This window comes from Sminthopsis crassicaudata, chromosome 4, assembly GCF_048593235.1.
Source record: "Sminthopsis crassicaudata isolate SCR6 chromosome 4, ASM4859323v1, whole genome shotgun sequence".
Taxonomy (NCBI): domain Eukaryota; kingdom Metazoa; phylum Chordata; class Mammalia; order Dasyuromorphia; family Dasyuridae; genus Sminthopsis; species Sminthopsis crassicaudata.
Window position 1 is genome coordinate 221626625 of NC_133620.1, and position 22102 is coordinate 221648726.

At 36.7% G+C, this 22102-nt stretch overlaps 1 protein-coding gene across 1 annotated transcript in view; it reads left to right on the forward strand.

Annotated features, from left to right (window-relative positions):
- The window catches only part of RRAGD (Ras related GTP binding D), a 90631-nt gene that overhangs the window by 23184 nt on the left and 45345 nt on the right, over window positions 1-22102 (forward strand). The window contains exon 3 of the mRNA XM_074310305.1: window positions 1348-3837. Coding sequence (XP_074166406.1) covers window positions 3687-3837 — 151 coding nt within the window. The 5' untranslated portion in view covers window positions 1348-3686. The remainder of the gene's footprint in view (window positions 1-1347; window positions 3838-22102) is intronic.

The window sequence follows — 22102 nt, forward strand, 5'->3', positions numbered from 1 at the left end:
AGCATGAGGACTCTTAATCTCAGGGTCGTGGGTTCGAGCCCCACGTTGGGCGCCAATTGTAACGAGCTGTCGTCTCCAGAAGCTGCTGGATCGCTCTCTGGGAAGAGATCTGCTGTGTCTACTACTCAAATCTCTCCGACAGATTCTTCTTCCTGTAACGAACCGTTGTCTCCAGGCAGTTGCTGTTAACTCTTGTCCAAAGAAGTGACTTCCCTTCCTGCAGAGAGCCCCGTCAGGCCTGATGAAATGCAGAGAGTCTCCTTCTTTCTCTGAGAGTCCTCTCTTTTATTCTCCCAGAGAATGGGCGTGGGATAATGCAAAGGCTTCTGGGAAGAACCACCCCAGCCAATGAGCTTGCCCCCTCTTATCAAGTCAACCTGAGTTCTCACCTTGTAATTGTCCAGAAAACCTGAATTCTCACCTTGTCACCCTCCAGACAACCTGAGTTCTCACTTAGTAATCCTAACACCACCCCAGCCAATGAGCTTGCCCCCTCTTATCAAGTCAACCTGAGTTCTCACCTTGTAATTGTCCAGAAAACCTGAATTCTCACCTTGTCACCCTCCAGACAACCTGAGTTCTCACTTAGTAATCCTAACAATAACTAATTTTAAAATTGACAACACTGAGATGATTTTGACAAAAAGGAAATATATATATTAAATTATTTTATTGCTATTATAATATTATTCATTCTTGAGACAAAAATAAAATGAAACATTGTACAGCTATACATCTGTTTGCTTCTCTTAACCAATCAGATGTGCTGAGGGGTACATTAATTTACCTTTCTAGAATATTAAGTTTTAGTTACATCTCTCAGGTTATTTAACACATTAGTGCCTTCTAGGGGGGGCTCTATGATCAAATACCATTCTGCCCTCTCCCCTTCCCTGAATTATGGATTCCTGTGGAAGGAAAAAGATTATCTGATGCTTAGATAATCAAGAAAGAATATCATTTGAGGCTTCTAGAATCATTTTTGTATAGGGTCACAAGGTTTTCAAAGTAATTTTTTCTCCTAAACTTTCTTGGATTGTGGAAGTATTATTAGTTCTAAGAGTCTGAGGGGTTCAGTGACCATGATCACAGAGAATCTGGATTGTCTGATCCCAAGATCCATGCTCTTCTCATTACATCATGAAGTTAAAGGGTCCCTTAGCTGGAACTTCTGAATTTTGGAGGAAAACCATGGTCCTGAATATTTGAGTCTGGGATCAAGGCTTGGGCTAGCTCAGAGATTTTTCCCAAGCAGACAGACGAATTTTTGAGGGAATCTTGTTAACTAATGACAGGTTTCTTTTTAATCCACTCTTTATCCCATGAAGTTGACTTTCCTGCTTCTAGGAAGAACCTAGAATGACCTCTGCTCATTCAGGAACAGAAGTTCTGAAACAGCCTTCATCTCCAGGAATGACTGCGGCTAGACTCACACATCTATGGACAGAGAAGCTTGGTTTAGCCCTGGAAACTTCTTTGGAACCTAGTCTCAGAGGACCCAGGTAAATATCTATAAGTACCTGGCACGTGTCAGGCACAGTCCTAAGCTAGGAACCTCTCTAAACCATTGATTGGATGGTCTTCCAACAGCTCTGTTAAGGTTTGCAAAGTAGTCTTACATATGGTGTCTCATTTGATAGTCAAAATGACCCTGTAGGATACGTGCCATTATTATCCCCCTTTTACAGATGAGGAAACTGACTCAGAGGAATGAAGTGATTTACCTAGTCAGAACAGAGTCTGGAATTCCAATACAGCTTTTCTGATTACAAGTCCAATTCTGCCACTAAACTATATGTAATTACATATACATAAACATATGTGTGTATTTGTATATATGTACACAAACACAAAAACATTCATGTTCAATATGTGAGCCAAAAGAGTAGTAAAAGTAGTTCCACCTACCCTTTAGTTATACCTCTGTATCTTCTCACCTGTACCTTCTGGTGTGTGTGTGTGTGTGTGTGTGTGTGTGTGTGTGTGTGTGTGTCCATACACATAGACATACACAATGCTAATCTACCCTGGTACCTGACTGGTTTGAATCCTTTCATTGGTCATCCCATTTATCTTACATTGCACTCCTCAGAAGGAACAACCAGAAAGGGTAGGTATAAAATGCCACATTTTGTAATGAAACTAAGGCCTTTGAATAAAATATGTTTTATTCTAACCTTCTATCTCCTTCCACTCCCCAATTTTGCTGCCAAGTCTAAATTATAGGATTTAAAACTCATAGATCCTAACTTTATTTTGTGTTCAAACTTTCCTTCTCCCCCTCCCCCATTTTTGTGCCTGAATCTTTGCTTCTCTATTTGGGGTTTTCTTGGCAAAAGATACTGGAGCAGTTTGCCATTTCCTTCTCCAGCTTATTTTACAGATGAGGAAACTGAGGCAAACTGGGTTAAGTGAGTTGCCCAGGGTCAAACAGCTAATGTCTGAGGCCACATTTGAACTCAGAAAGATGAGTCTTCCTGACTTCCCCATCCAGCACTCTAGCCCTTTCACCACCTAGCTGCCCCCAACTTTATTTCACAAAAGAGGAAACTGAGGATTAAGCCATTTTACCAAGGTCATGAAAGAAATTGTTAAATCAACAAGCTTTTGGCTTATTCTGTGCCAAGTACAGAAAACAATCATTTAAGCACCTATTACGTGACAGGCAGTAACGTCCTGAGGACTTTATGAATAGTATCTCATTTGATCCTCACAGCCACGCTGGGAGGTTGGTGGGATTTGAACCCTAGTCTCCTAGAAATTCATGAAGACGCTGCACCGTCGGCTGATCTGTGGATTTCTCTCTGGAGAGCTAATCTTTGGCTTCTAAAGCAATTCTCTCGCCTGGAAGACTAAGTACGACCATGTAGGGAGTGGTCGAACTTGTTACAGTGCCTGGGTACATCAGCATAAGTCTACAAACAGTGCAGTGCATTGGTGCCCGGATATCTTCCAGCCCCCTCCCCCTCCCCATGCACGAGGGATAACAATGTGAGTGGGGATAGGGTGTGTGTGTGTGTGTGATGTACTGCGGTGCTTTTTCGCCAGAGTAAGAACAGATCTGCACGAGTGTGTGAGGAGCAACCACGTGCAGGAGCGGTGGGGTATGGGGTCCCCAGCGCATCTACCGGATTGCGGCCCCGTGTGTGCGCGCAGTGCCCGTGTATGGCTGCGTTTGTGCGGGCAGCTTGCATGAGTAGTTTTCTGTGTGTGCTCGGTTTCCCAGTCCCGGCGCCGAGGGAGTGTGAGTGTGAGTGTGTGTGTGTGTGTGTGTGTGTGTGTGTGTGTGTGTGTGTGTGTGTGTGTGTGTGTGTGTGACAATGTGTGTCAGGTGACTCGGGTCACGCAGTCTCTCTCTCTCTCCCTCTCTCTCTCCTCGGGGAGGAACTGGTCGGTTCGAACTGACTCTCCTTCGCCGGGCAGGGCGGGAGGAGGGGGTGCAAGCTTGGACACGGTGGAAAAGTCCTGGCCCGGGACCCCGGAGCCCGTGAAGAGGGCGGGGGGGAACACTCACAGACAAGGCTCCATCACCTCCCTCCTCCCCTCCCCCTCCGGGAGGGGATAAGAAAAGAGGAGGCGAGCAAGCCAATTCAGAAACAGATTGCAGAGCGGCAAGCAAAGAAGAGTTGTCCACTCCCTCCCCTCTCTGCCTGGAGCCCACGCTGGTCGGAGAGAGACCCGCCACGATGAGCCAGGTACTCGGAAAGCAGCAGCAGCAGCAGCAGGAGCAAGACGAGGAGGAAGAGGAGGAGGAGGATGAACTGGTGGGGCTAGCGGATTATGTGGACGGGCCCGACTCCTCCGACGCGGACCCGGAAAGCGGAGCGGAGGAGGGAGGTATGAGTCTCAAGCTACTTTTGTCTCCTTTTCTTCTCCATTCCGGTGCTTTTTATTCGCGCCCCTTTCCTCCCTCGCCGGCTACCCCGGGGTGTTTCGAAGCGCCCCTTTCCAGTCCCGGCTCTCGGGCGCTGCGCTTTGCCTGGCGCTCTACATTTTCTGCTGCTCCTCCCCATTCCCCTCCTCTCTCTCTCTCCTCTCCGCCCGCCCCCCTCTAGGTTTCTCTTTACTTGGCTGGAATAAAAGAAAACGAAGAAAGGAACTGAAGTGTGGGGGTGGGGAGGGGAAAGGAAACTGGAGATAAAGGGAGGGGGGTGTCCAGGTGTAGGAGGTAGAGCTGGGAAGGAGAAGGAAGCCCAGAGATTGTGGTTTAGGTAAAGGGAGAGAAAGATAATTTTTCCCCCTTAGAGGAGAAACAATAGGTACTCTTTGGTACCTTCCAGGTTAGTCCATCTTCGAGCACTTTGCTTTGGGTGGATGGATGGGACGCGATTTGAGAGGAGGCGGGAAGGAGGGAGGGGAGAGAAAGAATTGACTTGGCCCTCGTGTAGGATCACACTCCTAACTCCACTCCACCCCCATCTCGGTGATAGTGATGGTAAAGCTGAGGTCAGACGTCGGCTAAAAAAAGGGCAGCTAGAAACAGCGTGACTGTGGCAGGGTCGCTGGTCAGTTCTGCAGCTGCGAATGTCAATCCTACAGTCTGTCACTTGTGGGGAGGGGAGAAAAGGGGGAGAGAGTGTAAGTGTTGTTTCTGGCTTCAGCATGGAGGGAAAATTCCTCTATCTGTATAAAATGAACTTGTGTGTGTGTGTGTGTGTGTGTGTGTGTGTGTGTGTGTGTGTGTGTGTGTGTGTGTGAGAGAGAGAGAGAGAGAGAGAGAGAGAGCATATTTGCTTCTTTGCTTCTCATGTCTCCTAATAGATATAACAGTTATCATCTGTGATCAAAGTCCAAACCATGTTGGTGATGAGGATATTGGTAAAGGGAATGAATTTCTTTTTGGCTGCTGTAAAAGCTCCTTCTGTTAAAAAGGAATCGAACTGCACTAAATTAGCCTGTAAAAGGAATTTTGCATTTTACCCTGCGGCCTAAAAAACTACTCTACAATTCCTAAGATTATAGTTTTTAGCTGTGTGAAGGTTTGGGGTAGGAGAAAGAGCCTTTAATTTTATGATCCTTTGGAAAATTCCCAATTGAAAAGGGCACTGAAATTCTGTTAAATATATAACTTCAGGGTGAAGTTTATACATTAGTGAAGAAGTAGAAACATTTCATATATTTTGCACTGAAAAAAATTGTGCAAAAATGTTTTGTGTAAAGTATTTTAAGGGCAAATATATTTTTGTGAGTGTCTTCTTTTTTTAGTGTCTCTTTTATTTATATATATATTTTTTTATTGAGAGTCCGCCAACAAAGCTATAAACTTTATACAGACAGTCACAAGGAATTTTTTCCCAAGCACCATTTCCTGGTAATAATTTTACATGCTGGTAAGTGACGTTCAGTCGAGTCCAACTCTTCAGGAACCCAGTTGGAATCTTGGCAAAGATAATGAACTGGTTTGCCATTTCCTTGTCCAGCTCATTTTACAGATAAGGAAACTGAGGCAGACAGTGTTATATGACTTGTCTACAGTCATATAGCTAGTAAGTGTCTGAGGTCACGTATGAACTCAGAAAGATGAGTCTTTCAAACTCCAGCTCTGACACTCTATCCAGTGCATCACCTAGCTACCCACAGGTATCCTTAATATGTACTGAAATCTTGTCATACTAAAATTTGGTATAAAACTGCTCTCTTATGGAAACCATGGGGGAAGAATTTAAGTTATTGATATATTAATGCAATGAAAACTAATAACAAGTTTATGTAACATTTTGCCTAAGGTTTTTATATATAAGAAAAATAGAAAATTACCTCCTTCTCTACTATCTATTACTTTGATTAAGAAAAGAAAGTAATCTTAAAAAAGTTTTTGAAATTAGAACACTTTTTCAAAGTTTCATGCCCATCTGAGAGTATTATTACGGCTTTTTCATTTTCTGAAACTGGTGCACTAGGCCCTTACAACCTCCTTAGTATGCTGGTAGTCTATTTCCTCAGCTCTACTTGTGATTGGTCTTCTAGTACTGATCTTGCAGGTCACATTTTGTGGATGAAACTTTTCTGTACTTTAGTCTCTTGGGCTGCTTCCTTTAGTAATTCAATTGTCCTGACTGTGACATTCTTTGACTAATTGCATTTGTTAGCTCCTCCTAGATTCACTGGAAACACTCAAGAGACTCAGAATGAGGACTATAGAGAGTCAGGAAAGGAGCACCAGACTTGAAATAGTAAACTCTTAGTCTGATTCATTGCCCTAAAGATCTGTACTTGAATGGGAAAATGCAATAAAATAGGACTATATCAGAAGTAAAAAAAATTTTAAAGTCTAAATTATGATAATGCTGATAATGATATGATAATGCTCAAATGCTGATCATATTGCTCAAGTCAGCCTTTATGAGGCATTTTGGTGTGAAGAAAAAGACTGAAGTAGCAAAAACTTTGAGACTTGGGATATTTCATGGAATTGAATGTTTCTGTTAATTATTCTTAAATTGGAAACTGACTAATATACTTTAGTGTTCTCTACTAAGAGAAGACCCTCCAAAGCATGCTCTTTTCACTCAATAAGGTTGCTGTTTACTAAGAATTGTTATCATTGGAGGATTCGGGGAGGAATTCAAGCAATTTAACTGTTGTAGGAAACGTGTGTATGTGTAAAGGAGAGTTATGTGTATGTGTATAATATGAAAATATATGAATTTATCTTACTTTATATTCACAAATATATCAATATATCAATTTGTAATTACACCTTGATGTGGTGTTCAGAGGAAACAAAAAAAGGAGGAAAAACTATAAACTAAAAAAGTACACAGCTGAGAAAAAAAGAACGATTTGCAGGGGAGAAAGATGTACTTTCATGAATATAATTTCATGTATAAATAAATACATTTTGAAGAAATTGGCAATTTATCATTGCTAAGGCTAGTTGGATGGACAGCCCTTAGAGCTTGTTCATTAATATGTATCTTTTTTTTTACATAATAGTATTTTATTTTTTCCAGTGTAAAGATAGTTTTCATCAATCATCTTTGTAAGATTTTTTGAGTTCCAAATTTTCCCTCCTCCCTCCCTAACTTTCTCCTTCCCCACAACAACAAGCAACCTGATATAAGTTATACATGTACAATCATATTAAACATATTTCCATATTAGTCATAATGTTGTGAAAGAAAAATCAGAACAAAAGTGAAAAATCACAAGAAAGAAAAAAAACAAAAAATGAAATAGTATACTTTGATCTGTATTCAGTCTCCATAGTTCTTTCTCTGGGTATGGATGGCATTTTTTAAAACTTTATTTTAATAGTTTTTATTTACCAGATATATGCATGGGTAATTTTACAACATTGACAATTGCAAAACCTTTTGTTCTAATTTTTCCCCTCCTCCCCTTCCCCCCTCCCCCCCAGCAGATGGCAGGTTGACCAATATATGTTAAATATGTTAAAGTATAAATTAAATACTATATATGTATACATGTCCAAACAGTTGTTTTGCCGTACAAAAAGAATCGGACTTTGAAATAGTGTACAATTAGTCTGTGAAGGAACTCCAATTGCAGGCAGACAAAATTAGAGGGATTGGGAATTCTATGTAGTGGTTCATAATTATCTCCTAGAGTTCTTTTCCTGGCTATAGCTGGTTCAGTTCATTACTGCTCTATTGATGGATGGCATTTTCAATCCCAAGTCTATTGGAATTGTCTTTGATCACTATACCTGAGATGAGCCAACTCTATCATATTTGATTATCACACAATCTTGTTACTGTGTATAATGTTCTCCAGTTTTTGCTTGTTTCATTCAATATCAATTCATATAAGTCTTCCCAGGTTTTTCTAAAGCCATCCTGCTCATCGTTTCTTACAGAACAATAGTATTCCATTACATTTATATACCACAACCTATTCAGTCTTCCCCAATTGTTGATCATTCACTCAATTTTCAATTCTTTGCCACCACAGAAAGAACCACTACAACATTTCTGCACATGTGAAATCCATATCTATATCTTTAATAAGTTGTGAATGGATAGGAAATTGGGCTTAGAACTAGATAAGGGCAGGAAAGTGGGTTGGATTGCTTTTGAGGAAATGGCTATGCTTTTAATGACCCTTAGCTTCTTCATGAAACAAGAGACTTTATTTTTTTTTAACCATCAGCATCCACAGGATGCTGTTTCCCTGAGAGGCATGGAAGACCACAGGGCACAAATAATTCTAGAGGGCAATGAAGAGGCTTATGGTGGGCAAGAATAGGCTGCAACATGTTATCAATGAAAAATTGCACAGGATAATTGGCATAAGAGATATCATTACATTGATGTATAACTGGAGGTAAACAAGAATCAGGGTTAACTGTTCATGAATAATTCTCAAGCTTCCTTGGTATTTGGAAAGGTTGGGAGATTGACCCCTTTCATGTGGGGCAAAAGATTTACCAGATGATAAGAATAAGAGTCCTAAGGGATAAGACTGGTGATTTGTCACTGGAGATCATAAAGAATACTTCTACCAATCAATCACCAGCTTAAAGTATAGAGAAGGCAGACATCTTAGAAAAGAAATTCTCTCACTCCATTCATCTCTTTGGTAGAGATCTATTTATTTTGCAGTTAACAAAGGATAAGGGTAAGAAGATACTTACTGAATTTGACATGGTGGCGGGATGTTGAAAATTTAAGGATTATAGCCTTGTTTCTTAGTAGTAGAATTATATTAATTTAGAGACTATGTCACTGATGACTAGGAATTTCACATACAGGAAAACAGTGGAAATAAGCATCTTCAGGTTCCATGAGAGAATTATCTCAACCAAATTCTGCCTTTAGCATAGTTCTGTTATACATAGAAAATTTTTGATATTTTGGTGGATTTTTTTATTTCCTTGAGGAGGATATAAGCTCCAGTTATAGAGATTGTAACTCATCTAAATCTGGACTGTCATGAAAGTTAAACTGTTAGGTAACAGTCCTTTTGGTAATTTAAAAACTTTTGTACTACAGCAACAAGATTATGTGGATGATCAGTTGGCTCTTTTCAACAATGAGGTGATTCAGGACAATTCCAAGAGACCTGTGATGGAGAAAGCCATCTGCATCCAGAAAGATGATTATGGGAATTGAATGTGGATCACAATATAGGGTTTTCACCTTTTTTGCTTGCTTTTTTTTTCTTTTTCTTTTTTTTCGATCTGGTTTTTCTTGAGCAGCTTATTGAATGTAGAAATATGTTTAGTAGAATTGCACATGTTTAACTTATATTGGATTACTTCCTATCTAGGGGAGAGCTGTGGGAGGCAGGGAGGAAAAAAAATTTGGAACACAAGGTTTTGCAAGGGTGAATGTTGAAAACTATCTTTGCATGTATTGGAAAATAAAAAACTATTATGTGAAAAAAGAATACTTGACTAGTCTGATTCAGAAAATTAAAAACTTCTTCCTAAACCTGAAAAAAAAAATCAACACTTGTACTTAACTCAAAGGGTTGTGAGGAATAAATGAAGAAGTGTAAGTAAAGTGCTTTTGTTAACTATTATCAAATGTCAGTTGAGAGGCAGCATGGTGGAGAAGACTAGTCTTAAGTCAGGACAACTTGGCTTTAATCTTTACTTTTGATACATATTTGCGTCATCTTGGACAAGTCACTTGTCCCAGCTCCGTGTCCTAAAACTACAAATAACAGACCAATTGCCAATTTACATTGGTGGAAGGTATTTCCATGTGGAGAGTTTCCTAAACCAGTGTAGTCATTTTTGTTGGTCACTCATTTCAGTAGTGCTTGACTCTTTATGCCCCCATTTTGTTTTATTAATAAAGAAACTAGAGTGATTTGCCATTTCCTTGTTCAGCTCTTTTAAATACATACATATATATATATATATATATATATATATATATATATATATATATATATATATATATATATATATATATAAAATTTTTTTTTGGCTGAGGCAACTGGGGTTAATGACTTGTCCAGGGTCACACAGCTAGGATAGGTTAAGTATCTGAGATCGGATCCCCCTGACTTCAGGACTGGCTCTCTATCCACTGCGGCACCTAGGTGTCCCTTTTCAGCTCTTTTTACAGATGAGGGAACTGATGCAAACAGGGGCAAGTAATTTGCCCAGGATTACATAGCTAGTAAGTTTCTGAGTTTAGATTTGAATTCTGGAAGATGAGTCTTTCTGACCCAAGCCTGGAACTCTAACCATTGTGCCATCTTTCTGCCCAATGTAGTCATTAGTCAGATATTATCATTGTTCCTACTCATGAAACATTAGTAATTTTTAATCTTCCACATGTTCCCTGAGAACACAACCTTATAGCAAGTTCTGCCTTAGCAAGATTCTGTAGATTTTTTATTTCTTTGGTGAGGGTACCAACTCCAATTATGCAGATTGCAACTCATCCATCTCTTGTCTACCTTGTGCAATCCTTGATGTGATATTTCTAAAGGATAGATTTGATTGTGTGCCTGTCCTTCTCAAGAATCTTCAGTGACTCCTCTTGGCCTCTAGTTTAAAATAAAAACTTCATTATGGCATCTGAAGATCTGCTTTGACATCTAAATCCCTTTGCAATCTTGTTCTAGCTTTTATTCCCATACTGACTTGATATTACTAATCCTCAAAAATTCTACCATACAGCCAAATTGACTTATTTGTTGTTCCCCATATCGCCCCGGACTTAGAATGTTATCCTTTCGTATTCTTTTGAAGCACTAGATCTCTTCAAAAAAACCTTTTCCTGTAATCTCCTGTAATTGTTGGTGCTTTCCCACCTATTACTTGCATTTGTTTTATATATCTATATCTATATATATATGTGTGTGTGTGTGTGTGTGTGTGTGTGTGTGTGTGTGTGTGTGTGTATATGGATAGATAGATAGAGAGAGAGAGAGAGAGAGTTTTTTTAAATAATATTTTATTTTTCCAAATACATGCAAAGATAGTTTTCAACATTCACCTTTGCAAAACTTTATGTTCCAAATTTGTCTCTCTTTCCTTCCCCTGTCCCTTCTCCAAGACAGCAAGCAGTTCAATATAGATTAAATGAGTTATGCATATATTTTTATTTATTAATTTATAGGCTACTAAAAGGGCATCTAGGTTGGCATAGTGGAGAGAGTACTAGTCCTGGAGTCAGGAAGCCTGAGTTCATATCCAACCTCAGACTGTAGCTTTGACATCCTGAGCAAGTCACTTAACCTGATTTGCCTTTGTTTCCTTATTTGTAAAAGTGGGTTGGACAGAGAGAAGATCTAATTCAGTTCCAATTGATGGACAGAATCAGCTACACCCAGAGAAGGAACACTGGGAAATGAGTGTAAACTGTTTGCATTTTTGTTTTTCCCTGGTTATTTTTACCTTCGGAATCCAATTCTTCCTGTGCAACAAGAAATTCGATTTTGCAGACATATATTGTATCTAGAATATACTAGAACACATTTAACATGTATGGAACTTCCTGCCATCTAGGGGAGGGGGTGGAGAGAAAGAAGGAAAATTCGGAATAGAAGTGAGTGCAAGGGATAATGTTGTAAAAAATTACCCATGCATATGTACTGTCAAAAAAAGTTATAATTATAAAATTAATTTTTAAAAATGTAAAAAAAAAAATAAAATTTTAAATTTAAAAAAAAAGTGGGTTGGAGAAGGAAATGGTAAACCACTTTCAGTATCTTTACCAAGAAATGGGCAAATGGGGTCATGAAAAGTCAGATGTAAAATCGACTAACAATAATAAATATTACTAAAGCTTTAAGTCTGTGAGCTTCTTAAAGTCTGATGCTATTTATGTTCTTCACTAGGGAATCTGCCCAAAGTTCTATAACTCTGAAAAAGAAAAAGAAATATCCTTTCCCCAAGATAACAATATTTTTAAGCTATTCTACTCATCTTTCTTTATTTTGTCTTCTGTCACAGTTCCTTCTTTGCCTTTTATTTCTACCATTGACTATCCACGAGTTTATTCCCTTAAATCATGTTTCTGACCTTCCCTTCTGTTTTTTCCTTTTCTCTCCGATTTTAATGTCTATCCCTTATGTTGTTTTCTAATTTTGTCACACTATTTTGACACTCTCCTGAAATCTGCTCTCTTCTCATTCTGACTTCAGCGGGAAAGTTCTTGGACATGGTACAGTATCTTCCTTTTCTACTCTTACTTTAAGATTGGCTTAATGTGACTTTGGAGTTGAGATCCTTAAACAGACTTGGGGAAGTGAAGTTCCTGGTTGGATTCTCTAATGGCATATATTTCCCTTAGTTTCCACACTAGGAAACCCAGTGTGGCCATTGCTGCTCACTTGCCAGAATGGCATGGTCCACTGCTTCATGCCAGGTTTTTTGTGTTGGTTGGGAAAAGGAATATACATGTACTTTCAATCTAGGACGTTTGAGCAATCTCTCAAATTACTTAAAAACAGAATCCAGCTGATCTTGAAAGGATCCTGTTTTTCCACAGGTTGTAATCCCTTAGTGGTTTGGTCAAATTTTTACTGCAAGTAAACATGTATTAAGTGTCTGTTGTATGCAAGACCTTGTACTACTCCTTGGGTTCTAAGACAAAAAATGAAAACTTCTTGCTGCCCTCTGGGAGCTTACATTCTTTTTGGGGGGTGGTGTGAAGGGAAATTGCTTAGTGTATCTGAATTCTACTGTCATCTTCTGTAAGAATATTTTAAAAAGATAATCATTTAGAAGAAGAAATAGAATTTTATATCTGGATGTGACCTTTAAATCATATAATTTAATTGTCATATTTTGTTTTTTCCTTTTTAAGAAATTTTTATAATAAAAAAGTCATGAACTTAAGAGTATCAACAAACATGAATATTTCTAATATATAAAGAACAGAAAAATATGAAATTGTAAACTGCTATGTACAGTTTTTAATATGTACATTAAATTTAACTTTATAACAAAACTGCCCTGCTTGTTTATATCCCTTTTGAACTTCCTTCTGAACATGACCCTCTCATTTTTGCAGATGATGGAACAGGGCCAGAAAGATTGTAGATTAGAGATTTAGAGCTGAAAAGGACCTTTATAATCCAGCTCCCTCATTTTACAGATTAGGAAACTGAGGCCCCATGGCACTAAAAAAGAGATGACTAGAATCATAGAAGTAATGAATGTTAGAAGTGGCATTTGTTAGTACACATTCCATAGAATCTCATTTCCTCTTTAAGTGAGGTGACTTAGTAAAAGCAAAGGGCAGTTATGTGAACTTTTTTTCCCCCTTAAACTGAAAGCTAAGAAATAAATCTGTTTGGTACTTGGTAATTGAAGTAAAAGGATTGAGAGATTTTGTCCCTTTTTCTTCCCCCCACACATACACATTCACACACCCAACCCTGGAAAGGTGCCTTACGTTTTTTCTTGCTTAGTGGGGACTTAGCCAGTCAGGACTGCTTTTTCCCATGGCTGAATGACTGCACAGCAATCTATTATAGTAAGTGTGACTGATTATCCCCTGGCATTCCTACTGCAAGTTGCCCAGTAAGTTGTCAGACACTACCCAGAGGAATGCAGGTTGTAGGTAGACAATACGATTTTCATTTCCTATTACTCTTCATTCACAGGGAAATCTCTGATCCTGTCTGAACCCTCATGAACTTAGGTTTGAAAGTGTATTTTACTAGAGAAGGGAGCTGAAATTCTCCTGATCAAGGACTGCCCCGGGGTTTTTAAGGCCATTTCTGTCCCTTCCATTACTGACTTAGTCACCTTTTCCATGTCCTTTCTAGGAAGCCAGACTGACATACTTTTTTTTGTTCCCTTCCTAGCTAGATAAGACTGCTAGGGAAGTTACAGCAATTAAGGAAGTTTAGGCAAGCCACTAAAAAATTCCATTAGATCTAATGACTTTTGGGCAGTCATGATTTTGGGTTACTTTCTAAAGGCCAAAAAATAAGAAGAACTGGAGTTAAAGTGAAAGAGATAACAGAAAATAAATTTCCTTCACAAAATTCCTCCAGGACAGTTTCATAACTTGATATGGAGACTATATTCATCCATATCTAAGTATTCATCTAGTTTCCTCATAATATAAAATGAGGGGTTTGGAGTATAATTACTTGTAAGGTCTTCTTTGGTTCTAAGTCTGATTCAGACTTCCTTTGTTTCTAATACAATATGTGGTCTTTGTCAAGATTCATGGCTATGGTTGGGGAAGAATGTGAGCTCTTTAAGGGCAGGTATTATTTCATTTTTGTCTTTCAATCCCTGGCACCTAGCATAGTTTCTGATATCATATAGGGCCCTTAATAAATGATTGTTTAGATTGAATTGAACTCTGAAAATTGAAATTTTCAGGAAGTTGTTAAAAAAAACAGGGATTTTGAGGATTTGAATAAACTGTCTTTGGTGATTTTTAGAGACTAAATCTTTTCTTTACAGACTCAATCAGAAAGTGATTTTCTTCTTCAGAGAATTTCATTACTATTAAACAGTTCATCTTCTCATTATCCTTTGAAAGTTGCTAAAGATAATTGTTCCTAGCCCTTCTGATAATGGGACTACAGTCCACACTGTAAATAAGGAAGATGTCAAAGATTAGGACAAATACCTGACTAATATAAATGTCCCTTTGTTGAATATAAAAAGTTCTTTCCCTCCTATTCTGTGACTACCAGAAATTTATTTAGGGCAGTCTATTTAGAAATAGAGGTGGACTAGCTTGAGATTCTTTCTGTCTGTAAGATCCTAGGTATTTTAAACATTTTCATATTTTTTATTAAAACATTTTTGACTGGTAACTTTTGGATTTACATAGTCTTCATTTCCCAGGATATCCCTGTCTTTTTTTTCCATGTAGTTATCCCCTGTGACATTGAATAAAAGAAAATAGAAATAAGGCTCCACAAAACTTAATCTACCTGTCAATCCAATCTGACAGTACATGCAATGTTTCTTGCTTGTAGTCCCTCACTGAAGTAGAGAAGGAGGTTTTGTAAACATTTTTTAAAAGAAGTAAATAGATAGCAAAGCAGTCAGGTGATTTGACAAAGCTTGAAATATATATGTAAGCACACATATATTCATGAGCTTTGGGTGGGTGTATTTTACCAACTTCCACTCACACTGGTAGTTATGGTATATTTAGAATTACCTGCTGTATCAGGATTTTGGGGGTAACCCTGAGTGGTTAGGCAATTATTTTTCTAATATTAAAACTCTTATGAACTCCTTTCCTCATTAGCATGCTTTTCACATTGATTATTAATTTATGTCAATTAGCCAGCCAGACTTTTACAAATAGGCATTTAGTAAGGTGCTATAGTAAGAACTATAGGTACAAACAGTCTCAAACAACCCCTTCTTCTCACCAAAAAAAATTAATAATTGAATAAAATTTGGTACACACTCTACTACAAGTACAGACAAAAACAAGAGGGAAATGGTTCTGAGGGAAATGCTTAAGTTTACAGAGTTTATTTGGCAAAGGGATTAATTTGCAACTTCTGATTATTAGAACTAGAAGTTATTTTCTTTCCTCATGGAATCTTGATGAAGTTCTCCTTCATAAAAACTATAATGTAACATTCTGCTGGGCTCCTGAAGCTGTCTCCTCAATATGACTAATTTGTCTTCAGCTCCCACTTAATTTGCAGCTTTCTGCCACTGCTGTTCCAGGGATCCTGATAAGACACTTTTTCTGCAAATGATTCCTTTTCAGAAGTTTGGTTGGAATTATTTCCACCATAGAGTCACTATTGAATGGTCAGATTCTGAAATGAGTTGATATTTTTTACAAGCCTCACAGGATAGGACTAGGTCTCTTCAGTAAGTCCCAGTATGTTTCTTGTGTAATGTCCTTTCATTTCACCCAATTACTTTTATTCCTTCCAAATTAACTAAGGATTTTTCTCAATTTTGGATTCACTAGTAATATTCTTACATTGTAAGTGCATGATAAATATTTGTAGATTATTAAGTATTCACCCCTATACTTAACTGAGAAAGATATTATGATCTGTTTCTCTTATAAAGTGCTTATGGTGTGATCTTTAATGTCCATGTCACATTCAATTTGAATTTTTGGAATGTGGTGTAAGATAGTTGCGCTGAGACTGATTTAGACCAGATTGCTTTTCAGCAGTACTTATCACATAGGGAATTCTTTCCTAGGTAATTTTATGTTTGGGAATTTATTGAACCATGGATTATTGGCTTCAGTTATTTCTTATTCATCTTTGTCCAATTTCTGTTTTTTAACTAATACCAAATGGTTTTTTGGATTGTTGCTAATATACTAATACTATATTAATATAGTATGAAATCTGAAAGTACATTGTTCCCCTCATTCCTACCTTTTTAAAAATTATAATTTGGTTCCTTTTATTTTGATTATTTCTTTTTTTTAATTATCAACAATTGTTAGTTGATTTAAGGGATTATTAATAACCAAGAGATTCTAACTACTTCCAAAGCTTGAATGAATTGTAGTCAAAGATCAGAAGACTCTCTTGGAGCTGCACTTTTTGATTGGTGGGGGTAAAAATAAGAAACATGTGAATAGAAACCTCCAACAATGTTTTCTTCCTTTCTTCAGACTACAGAATCAAGTACACAAAAATTTTAGCTGTAGGTTACTTAAGCAAAGAGAAAGAAATTGATGGGAAGTGAATCCCTTAGCATTTTACCATAGTATGACAGACCTCTGTTTATTTTTTTCCTGTTACACTTCTGTGTGAAATGAACTTTTAGCATTAAAGTAGAGACAAGGCCCCATCTGATTAGTTGGCAGGCAAGACAGCTAGCCAAAGCATTAAGGTACCCCAAGGAAAAGACAGAAAATGACATGAACAAAGTAGAAAAGACCCTCATCAGCACAATGTACATTCTCTCAGGCAGAAGCAGTTGCCCCAGCTACATCTTTGAGTAGTAGAACCCCTCTAAAACTTCAAGCTCTGCCTCTTGCCTGACCCTTTTACTATTTTCTAGAAATTGCCTTTGTTCAGTCAGTAGCTCCATTCTTTGTAGCCACAGGTGCTGATGATCCAGAAAAAAAAATTGTTTTTTGGGACCATGAAATAGTTCAGATGTCAAAGGGTTGTGGTTGTATCACTCAAAATGAAGGATATATATTTTCCTTTTGTACTCTTGGCATGTTTGGATACCTTATCATATAGATCACTTAGTCTTAAAATCTGCTCTGCTGTTGTACCCTGAGAACCATTGGGCCAGTTGCTATGTGCCCTGCCTTTGTGTCTTCCGGACCTCTAGGTCTTATTCTACATCCTCTGGTCCAGGTATTCTTCCATATCCTGTCATATGAATTCCCAATGTGTTTTATATGTGTGTGTGTGATTTAATGTGAGAAAAAGTGAATTTGTGTATGTCCAGCATAAACCAAATGAGATTGATTTGTATTAATGATGCTCTAGTCAATTGTTTCCCAGTATAATGGTAAAATGCTAGATCTGGAGACAAGTTTTAGGTCCAAATCGTTTTCTACTTACTATTGGTGTAACACTGTAGAATTTACTTAACTTTTCTGGTTTTCAATTCTTCATCTATAAATTAAGAGGCTTGAGTCAATAATCTCTAAAGTTATTTGTTGTTCAGTTATGTCTGACACTTCACGACCCATGGACCAATGCATGCCAGGCCCTTCAGACCTCCATTATCTCCCAAAGTCTATTCAAGCTCACATTTGTTTCTTCCATGACACTGTCATATCATTCTTTGCCATCCTCTTTTCCTTTTGCCTTCAGTCATTTCCAACATCAGGGTCTTTACCAATGAGTCTTGTTTTCTAATTATGTGGCCAAAGTATTAAAACTTCAGCTTTCCTATTTGTCTTTGAATTAATTATTGATTGATTTGATCTCCTGACTGTCTACGGGACTCTCAGAAGTATTTATTACCACCACAATTTGTGGTACTCAACTTTCCTTATAGTCCAACTCTCATAGCTATACATTAATATTGGAAAAAACATACCTTTGACTTTGCAATTTTAATTACTAGAGTAGTTTGCTATTTCCTTCTCCAGCTCATTTTACAGACAAGGAAACTGAGGCAAACAGGGTGAAGTGACTTTCCCAGAGTCAAACAACTAGTGTCTGAGGCCAGATTTGAATTCAGGAAGATGAGTCTTCCTCACTCCAGGTCTCACGGTCTGTGAACCTAGTCAGCTGCCTTTATAACAGCCCCCTTTCCACCTCTAGATCTTATTCCGTGCTATATACTCTTTGAACCAGTGACTGGCTTCTTGGCATTTCTACAAATAAGAAATTCTATCTCTCTTGTCTGGGTATTTTCTCTGACCATCCCCCATACATAGAACACTCCATTCTCTGCTCTGCCTTTTGATCACTCTATTTTCCGTTAAACTACATCTAAAATCCCATCTTTTATAGGAATCCTTTCCCAACTCTTATTCTAGTTCCTCTTCTCCCTGTTAATTATTTTCTATTTTTCCTGTATATAGCTTGTTTTGTATATATTTGTTTTTATGTTGTTTCCCCATTAGATTATAAAAGCTCCTCGAGGTCAGGAACTGTATTTTGCTTTTTTTTTTTTTTTTTTTTTTTTTTTTTGTATATCCATCACATAGTAAGTTCTTAATAAATGTTTATTGATTGGTTATTCATTCATCTAAGCTCAGGTATAAGGAAAAATGGCAGATTTTCAGTGATTTTTACTGATAAATGTCATCTTTATAAATTAAAATTTTAAATACTGGCTTAATAAATTCCTTACAATCCTTCCTTTTCTGTTTCATATTGTTATGGTTCGACCTCCCTACTCCCTCCAGTGCACTATGCTATTGATATATAGCTTGTGATGATTATGCTATAATGAATACCACAAACTCAGTGCTGGAAGTGAGAGGAAGAAAAAGGAAGTAGGAGATCTCATGTACTGTTTCAGTTGAAGAAATAAGGAAACAGGTTGCTTTAAGTACTGAGCATGATCCTTTTAAACGAGACAGCTAAAATTTAATATTATGAATTTAGGTCTTCCTGAAAAGGAATGTTGCACTGATACGACACTTTAGGTGCTCTGCCACATACCATATGTCAAATCAGTTTCTATACGCTGATATCAGTCGTGTCTCAGGGATTTACTTCTTTCTTTAGTTTTTCTTTTCCCTCTATTTCTGGCGTCTTAAATGACACAAAAGCATAAAGGGGAGAGGAAAGGTTGTTCCTCACAAGAAAATAATTTGTAGAAATCATATTTTATGATTTATTAATATTTCTTTTTTAAAATGGAAAATGAAAATCACTCAAGAAACAATCTTTGAAATAAGTTGTTTTATAGGAAATTTGTTTTTGTTTTTTCTATTTTCATTTTGACTTACTAGGCCATTTGTTTGTAATCACCTATTAATTGCCTTCTGTATGCCAGTTATTATCCTGGGATCCGAAGTCATACATGTTGGGTTCAGAATTGACATCCTTCCTTGTTGAATCCATCACACTTATCAGGCATATTGTTCTTTTTGAAAGAATTTCTAAATTCCAACTTTAACTAAACTTTTTAAAAAGAGCATTTCTACATAGAAAATGCTAAAAGAGAATTCAGTATGGAATTATGACTTTTATATTACTAGAATTTTAAAAAATGTTTAATAAAAGTCTACATGTTACTTTCAAAATTATTGTGTTTGTCTTGTCTTCTTCAGCACATTATAAAAATGTTCCAATAGATCCCTTTTTTTGATGTAACTGTTGCTACTCCTGTCTCTGTCTTTTCTTACTGCCCTTCTTTCTCCAATTAATCTAGAATAAGAAAATAGGAGGGAAAGTTTGTAACTAGTAAGTATAGTAAAGCGAAACTAATCCATACTGTGGTTATATCCAAAAATGCATGACTATAAATTGTGTCCATCACTCCTTTGTTAGGGGATGGTTAATACATCATCTTAAGTTTTCTAGAGATAGTTTTCATCAGAACTTTTATGTCTTTCAAAGTTGCTTCTTGTTTTCTTCCTATTTTTTTCCCCTCCTGATTCTGTTCACTTCATTCTTTAATGTACCATCTAGGATTCTTTGAAATTTTGTCTTTTGTCACTAAATTCAATTACATTCATAAAACAATTTGCTCAGCCTTAATTATATTATTTTTTGTTCTTGATTTTATATTTGATTGTTCTCTAATTGTTTCATATGTATGAAAACTGTCGTCCCAACAATGATCATGAAAAAACACATGAAATTCCTGGATATATATATACAAGGAGAGAATACCCATATGTTAAGATCCATTGAAATAAATGAAGGTCACTTCCACCTTCTTGGCAGAGTAGGCAACTATGGAAGTAGAATGCATCTACTTTAAGTTGTTTTCCTGATATTCTCATTTTTCTGCTATTCTTACTTTTCTGATTTCCTAATATTCTGAGAATATTAGTTTTACTAAACTGTTTTAAAAGTTATTTGTTATAAGGGATAGTTCTCCAAAAAGGGAAGGAATTATGTAAAAACAAAAGGTAACAATTAAAATTTATTTTAAAAAAGTATTGAGGTGTGAATATTACCCCCTTTTGTAATTATTTTTCATATCCTCCTATTTAGTTCAAACAGAAATTTTTTCAGTTCACTTTCATGAATGCCAAAATTATAAAGTGATGTGTATATTATAAAACATAAAATGCATGGAATTTTTTTTGCTTTATCAACATGTATTCTTAAAAATATTTTGAAATAATATGAAATTAAACTATAAATTAAAGAAAAGAGAAAAGGTCAAACATAGGATTTAATTACAACAGGTGAGGGAAGGAAATAAGAAATGAACTAAGAGCAAAAAATAAAATAGAAAATACTTGCATGATATCCGTATTTTCTTTTATTTTTTTAAAAGTTTCCTTCCTGTTCTTCTGTACTGAATATGGATTCTTATATATGATGAAAAAGATAGGCAGAAAGACTGCTTCAGAGTAGAGGAACAGTATAATAGTACAATTTAAAAGAATTGTAAAGCCTTTGAGAGTTGATTTTTTTTTAAATTCTAAATTAAAATTTTGTTTTACTTTCAAGTCTGTATTCCCTTTCTCCACTTCCAATCTTCTTGCAAGCGTAAGAAAATAAAACCTGATACAAACATGTAGTCAAGCAAAACAGACTCCTCTTATTGTCCCTGTTCAAAAAGAAAGTTAAAATAACTTAATTTGTGCTGAGTCTCTCTATCTGGAAGCAGGTAACATGTTTTAGCATGAATCCTTTGGAATTGTGGTTAATTATTGTATTGATCAGAATTCCTAAGTCTTTCATTGTTTGTCTTTACAGTATTCTTATTATTGTACTTCTCACTTCACTGCATCAATTCATGTGAGTCATTTTATTGATCTAAATCTTTAAAAATTGATTATCTTTATAATATTGCTGTACCCATGAACACTGTTCTCATGGTTCTACTCATTTCACTTTGCTGTATTTCATACAGGTCTTTCCAGATCTTTTTGAAACTATCCCCTTCATCATTTCTTACAGCACAGTAGTATTCCATCACATTTATATATCATCACTTGTTCAACAATTCCCCCAATTGTTGGGCATTTCCTCACTTTTCCAATTTCAATAAAATATGTTTTATAAATATTTTCACACAGGAGACCTTTTCCTTTTTTATCTATTTGTATGTTTGGGTTAAAGGATAAGCACAGTTTAATAGCTTTTGGGGCATACTTCTAAATTATCTTTCTGATTGGTTGGACCAGTTTACAATTCTATGAACAATGCTTTAATTTTCATTTTTCCACAACCTCTTCCACTGTATCATTTTTTTTTTATTGGTCAAACTTGGCCAACCTGATGGATTCCAGGAAGTACTTCAGAGTTGTTTTAATTTGAGTTTCTATAATTATTAGTGATTTAAAACATTTTTATATGACTTTTGCTAGCTGAAAAATGTCTATTCATTGCCTTTGAAGTCCAGGTAAATCAATCTAGCAGAGCCATAGATGGATACCCATCTCTTTATGTTTCTGTATCCTATACTTTATTTGACAATTGAGCCAAACCTAGAAGTCCTAATAGAAAAAAAAGATTAATGAATCAGTAGTATATTGGATTTGGGGGAAGTTTCTCAATTTAAACAAGACTGGATTAAGAATATTTAGATTCTTTTCTGTGGACTATTCCATATTATGCAATCAAGAAATCAGGCTTCTCTTGGTAGTTCATTGTGTTT